General features: G+C 40.0%; 1 protein-coding gene across 1 annotated transcript; it reads right to left on the bottom strand.

The window, feature by feature from the left end:
- Positions 1 to 3,441: 3,441 nt before the first annotated feature.
- LOC116253857 (uncharacterized protein At4g08330, chloroplastic) lies at positions 3,442 to 6,209 on the bottom strand. The gene is made up of 2 exons (XM_031628820.2): positions 5,708 to 6,209; positions 3,442 to 4,212 (listed from the first exon to the last, which is right to left on the bottom strand). Exons 1-2 carry the CDS (start codon positions 5,782 to 5,784, stop codon positions 3,825 to 3,827), a joined length of 465 nt encoding a protein of 154 aa, XP_031484680.1. The 5' UTR covers positions 5,785 to 6,209; the 3' UTR covers positions 3,442 to 3,824.
- Between the last annotated feature and the right edge of the window lie 99 nt (positions 6,210 to 6,308).

The following is a 6,308-nucleotide window of genomic DNA, read 5'->3' as shown; positions in this document are numbered from 1 at the left end:
TGTTTTGACTAAACACATATAGATATGATAACAATGTTTTGATGGCAAACATATAATAAGTAATTGTTTGGTTTAATTTAATTGTGTTTTTATAATTATGAAAATGAATGGCTTTTCAAACATCAAATTTTTAATAAGAAAAATAACCTAACTGGTGTGAGATATACCATTCTTTGTGTCAGTGTGTGAGTATCTCTCTCTCTCTCAACTTAGTGAGATAGCCCTCCTCGCTGCCCAAGGAAAACCAGGCGAGAGTCCCTCTCTTTCTTACCTGAGCTTGACTAAAAGGGAAGCCAAAAGTGTGCCTGAAGCTCAAATTCACCAAGAAATTTGGCTACGGAAGCAGAGTGACTAGATTCTAGAGAGGAAAACTGCAAAAACTAGAGAATGGCTCCCCACCAATCGAATTCCAAAAATTCAAGGATTTGCATGGGTTAGAGAAGAACGGAGACAACAAGTATTTGACCGCGGAGGTGACGCCAGCAAGACGGGGGAGGGGGAAGGGTCCGGAGGCGGCGGGATGACGAATAATCGACGAACGCACAGAAATCTTAAGAAGTTCTGCCCCTTTGCTCACCTGCATTAGAAGTTGTCACGCAGAGGAGCAGCAGCAGGCGACGAGTAACGGTCGGAGCTCCTCCGCGCATGGGTGGGACAAAAAAAAAAAAGGGAAAGCAATGACTTTTTTTGGGTATTTTAGACATTCACAAAATCAGTTTTTCTTCTCTCTTTTTTCCGTTATAATATGTACCGTTGATTCTCAACAGAATGAACGGTGTTGCAGATTCCCGGCCTGCTACCTATCGGTTTGTTTATATATATATATATATATATATATATATATATATATATATATATTGTGTGGAAAAACCGTACTTTAAAAAAATTGGCAAAAGGTAAAGGAAAAAGTGCTTAAAAGTAAAACCAGATTAACCTAAGCAACCCTGACGTGCGTCAGGGATGAATGTCGGAGTCTTCCGGTGAAAACCTGCTGAGCGATAGGCTCTATCCATTTTATTAGCTAAAAAATAAGATATATACAGCAAAAAAATCAAATCCTTTTAAGGATGATTAATTACAAAATAGAAAGTTGACTGGACCAACCAACTTGTTTCTTAACACATTTTTTATATTACAAACAAGAAAGTTGATTGGGACTCAGACAACTTGTCCCATAACACATTCTTTACATCTCTTATCACCGGAACATAAAAACAACATACTATAAAATTCTACATGAAAGCTGTTGGTATGACAACTATAATCTACTAATATGACTGCAAGTGCAAAAGATTCTTAGCCATTTTTGTGGTACTTTTGATGACTTTGTCTAGTTTATCTTTCTAAGTCTCATTATTGACTTGCACAACAATGATCTACTCGTTAGTATTAATCTTTCCTAAACATTTGTTCAAAACCCAATTCTTAGATAATTGATACCTTGGGACAGCCAGATTTCCACTCTTTGATTATCCATTCTATTCTGGTTAACTTTGTTATATTGTTCTATGCAATATTCTCAAAATCTAGAGCAATAGGCACCAACTCCTTGTTCTTGATCATGTTTCACCTTGTTCCTCAATTGCCATAAGAACCAGTTCATGTGGAAAGTTGTTTTCTATATGCTTCCTCATAGTTTCCTTTTGAATTTCCTTTTAAACCACCAAATGAGACATTGTTTATTAGTGTGTTCATGAGAAACCTTCTGATGAATTTAGCTGCAATAAATTGCCATACATTTTCGACTTCGAGCAGCTAAAAAACAAGTGGCTTTCATCCTCCTCGTGGGTGTGTCACAGAACACATCTTGAGGCCCAACTGCACTTCTAATTTTTTGAGTTTGTTTTCAGTCATGGTTCTGCCTTGACACCCAATGTAAACAATCCAAATTGCCTTTGGTAATCCATTTTTAACCCAAATGTACTGACGACGCCACTTTTCAGTTTCCTTATGCATAGCCTCCCAAATCCTTTTTCGAGTGATGAGGCAAAAGTGTTGACTAGCCCAAGCGAGTGTATCAGCCTGGTTATCCACCACGGTGAATGTCGCAGTGAATGGAGTCTTTAACATGGAATAACAAAAAGAAACTTTCTCTTTTCAGCAGGATACTTGGTTTGTTGGTGGGGCAGAGTCTAAAAATTTTTTGTTAGTTTTAAAATTTTAACAAGAGGATTTATATATAAATTTTTAAAGTTTTTAAAATATGAGGGAAAGACCAGTTGTTTTGTTGGTTCGCTCCATGCTTACCAGCCAATCAACTTTCATGAAGGGCAAACATACGTGAGGAAAGAAGAGAGATAGGTTGAGAGAGTTTCAACAATTGAGGCACTTCGGTTCTACCTACTAATTGAGACACTCCGGTTTTACCTTACTAACTGTATCATTGCCCCAAGTGCAAAGATAGAGACGAAGAGAGAAAAACCAAACAGTTCAGAAACGAATCTCCTAGGCGTAACCTCAATCTTCAACCAATTCCATTTTCAAAATTCAGGAGTACTAGTCCATGATCATCACTTTTGAGTCGTACGTTAGTTGCAACCTTTTTAACATTTTTTCGGCAACACACACACACACACACATATATATATATATATATATATATGTCAGGTCTGTTCCTTTCAAGGCCAAGTACCATGCCTAACAAGGAGGATACTAAGAAAAGCTCAAATGCGCATGTCAGAACATCTACAGTGTTCACCAAATCCTCCTTTTCCGAATTCCTCCTATTATCATCTGCTCGTCCACCAGTGGTTGTTCGCTCTTCATTTACGACAGCAGATGTTCGTAAATGTAAAATTAACTCCACCTGCTACTGCAACTGATGTGCAATAGTATTAACGGCTTCAGATTACCAAGACCATGCCATCTTGGTGCTGACCTTGTCTTGGACAGCGGTCACCAAGGTCGACAGTAGTCGACCCAACCTAATTTTTTTGGCGGAAATCAAGTGATTAGCTTGATATTATCACTCAAACTTCTTCAAGGATCTACACAACAAGCTACTCTCTCTCTCTCTCTCTCTCTCCAGATATGTCCTAAAAAAAATCTGTAAGAATATTTTTCAACTAAAACTTGTCTCTGTTCATCACGGTAAATCAGTAATGGCGAATGACCTGTGGAATGAAATCGGCAAGGTTCTGAAAAGGGGGGAGGAGGCGCTGGATTTGGAGAATCAGTAAGAAGAGCACACTACTCAAGAAGCCGCCCTGTACCCTTGTTCAAAATGGCTCTTAAAATGCATGGACAGAAGTATTGTTCACACTTCACACAATAAAAGATCTACTTACGCAAAAATTACTAACAAAGCTTATGCAGAACACGGGCAGGAATCAGGTTCGATAAGGTAATTGCATGTTGTAAGCATGAAAACATTTGTGCGCTTCGCAATTTGCAGCGTATATGTACTAATAGAGTCCAAACAAGAGCCAGGACAACATCAAATTAAAATTAATCCTTTCTTTTCTGAAGCTCAAACCTCCTGATCAACAGGCCAAATTCACTACTGCTCCCACCCCAGAGGAAAGAAACGAAGAAAGGAAATGGACATCAATCACACAAGATTGTACAGTATATATGGACAGTTCTTTCTTTGCTCATGGAGGAAGAAAAATATCTAGGCATTGATGCTAGACGGAACTGCAAGTCCTTATTGCCAACACATGATCCTCTTACTGTTTGAAAACATATGTGTGAGCTGCTTTGGGCACTTAGCAGAACACTGGAAGGTAGTCCCCCTGTTCTCAGTCCAAAGTTTTCATGGGTTCTTTCCGACGGATATCAATAGTGGAATCTCAACTGAAGTCATTGCTTCTATTGGACACATATCAAAGAATAAATGGCAGGCTTGGCTCATCAGAAGGTTGTAATGCCCGAATTTTTATTCTATACTTTCTGCACATAGCCATTCCAACTCCTGAACTTGAATCAGATGCAGCAGATCCAAGTGGAGGTATACTTTCTTCATAGGCATAACCGATCAAGTTACCACATTTACGGCAAAGGAGCTTTGTTCTAGGCTGGAGAAAGCCCCAAGAGTGCTTGGTCAAGAAATGAGGAAGGCATTTCAGCTCATCAATTTGAGTAAACTTACTTTCATCGACAGATAAGAAGGATATGATGCCTTTTTTGAGAGATTTTCCATATTTTGAATCTATGTTGGAAGTATTCCGGTTGGAGGCTCTCAGATCAAGTGCATACCCACAAGATCCACAGCTGAACAACAGAGGATCTTTAACTCATTAGAAGCTAACTAACAAAGCCAGAGTTACAAACTAAATGAACAACAAAACTGAATTATAATTGACAACCCAGGACAATACTCTCTCCATGGTTTTCTTTACTTGGAGAAAACTGTTACATAGCCGGCAAAGAATATCATTATTTCCATCAACAACAAGACAACGTTTAGTCTCATGAACAGTTGGTTTGTGAAGGGTAGAAGTTGGTGACATCTCCCTCTATAAAGGGAACAACAGAACATCTATTTCACAGATAAACATTGAAACGAAAGGCCAGTTTAAACATTGTATGTAGAAGACACTGGGGAGATTGCCTCCATGTTTGCATGCTGACTATTATCGAATCCACAGCTCAAGGGAGAAAGGGCAAAGAGCAACTAGGGGCAGGTGCAATAGGGATTAACAGAGATACCTATTCCTTCACGCTATAAACTACTATGTTCCCTCTCCATTGCGTTGAATAGATAGAGATAAGAGTTCAATAGTTAAACATCCAAATCTCCTTTAAGTAAGCTACATAGGAATGAATACCAGGAACCTGTGAGCTATTGTTTCCTCCTAAGTGAACTCTTCAGATTTACAGTGAAACAGTCTGCAGTTCTTCATGGAGGCAGCCACCTCTTATGACAAAAATTAAATCATTACAAACCGTTAAATACGAGTTAGTAAACTCCAAATCAGTTAGTACAACAATTGTACAAGTATTAAGTATGTCAATCATTTCGGTTGTTCTTCCCCCCGTTCCATCACATAAGCTTAGAACGATAGGCGGAAACCAGTACTTGAAGTTCCAGAAGTAAATTCACGACAGAGTATTATATAATTCAAAATGCAAGGGCGACCTAAATTAAACTCGCAAACCAAGGACCAATTCTACTACATTGGGAGAAAGTACGACATGCTGTTGAATCATTTAACTGATTCATTAAGGAGCTTCCAAACTAAAATGTTGAGCTAATTACTACAAGGTAATCGTAAAATCTCGAACGCATTTAATCTCTACACAGAAGTTCATTCTCTGCAAGATCTGACAAGCCTAATTCAATACCTATAGAAGCAACAATAATCACTATCAAATCTTGAGACGAGATATCACATTCACGCAGGTGCACAGAAAGAGCAAAAGGATAATTGAACACCAAAAAGGACCCTACAGACGAAGCCAAGACGCCAAATTCAATTTCCTCTCTGATATTTGATGTAATTCAAGCCCCTGTTTCTTTTACGATCAGTAAAAACCCCAATTCTCCTGCAAACTATAGGTCAGCAGAACCTATATTCCTAGAGATTCTGTAACCAACAAAACAATTAAAAGATAAAATCTTCCGTATTTACACCGAACCAGAAAATAATATAATCAAAACCTGCCAAATAACCAAGGATCGGGGTTTGTGTGTGCTTCACAAAAACGAAACTGACATGCTTAGGAACGCCATCAGACGAGAGAGGGGGTTGGCAGGAGCACCGACCTATAAGAAACGTCCTTCTGCAGCACGAGACTGGAATCCAGATCTTCTTGCGGGCACCGTTGGTGATGGGTAATCATCTCTCCCCAAACCGATACTCAGAGACGTCAGAAAGATGGAAATTCTTTCCTTTTCTTTTTCCACCGGCGGGCCGTCCGATGGAACGGAACCTTTACCCTTCTACTCTAACGAACAGAAGGTCCCGAACGTAGAGGAAGCAGAAGAAAGAGAAAAGTACATAGATGGCGAAAACCAGTGAAGATGACTCTGGCCGTGGTGGCGACGGCGATGGCAGTCGTCTCCTCTTGCGCGGATCCTCGGTGATGATGATGGTGGTGGTGGTGATGATGCTGACGTGACGAGGACGATGAGAGTTACCGGCAAACGCAGGTCATGGAGCTTCTGCCAGCCGGTGACCTCGACGTTTCTGCCCGCTCCCCGGAGCGATCGCGGTAAAATCCGAACGCCTGGATAAATTTGATCCCAATCGACTGAAAACCACGCGTGAGGGGGCGTCGGTTAAGAAGAACGGCGGACACACAGACCAACAGGAGGAACCACTTATCACGTAATGATGGGTATGTCATTGCGCCATGAGCTAAAT

The sequence above is a fragment of the Nymphaea colorata genome, chromosome 5, assembly GCF_008831285.2.
Source record: "Nymphaea colorata isolate Beijing-Zhang1983 chromosome 5, ASM883128v2, whole genome shotgun sequence".
Classification (NCBI taxonomy): domain Eukaryota; kingdom Viridiplantae; phylum Streptophyta; class Magnoliopsida; order Nymphaeales; family Nymphaeaceae; genus Nymphaea; species Nymphaea colorata.
This window is presented reverse-complemented; position numbering and strand designations above follow the sequence as displayed.

Bases quoted from the DNA above. Each gene is read 5' to 3' on its own strand.
- LOC116253857 (XM_031628820.2), bottom strand. From the start codon at position 5,784: ATGATTACCCATCACCAACGGTGCCCGCAAGAAGATCTGGATTCCAGT. The intron at 4,213-5,707 runs GTCGGTGCTCCT...TCTGTTGTTCAG, and splicing joins CAGAAGGACGTTTCTTATAG to CTGTGGATCTTGTGGGTATG.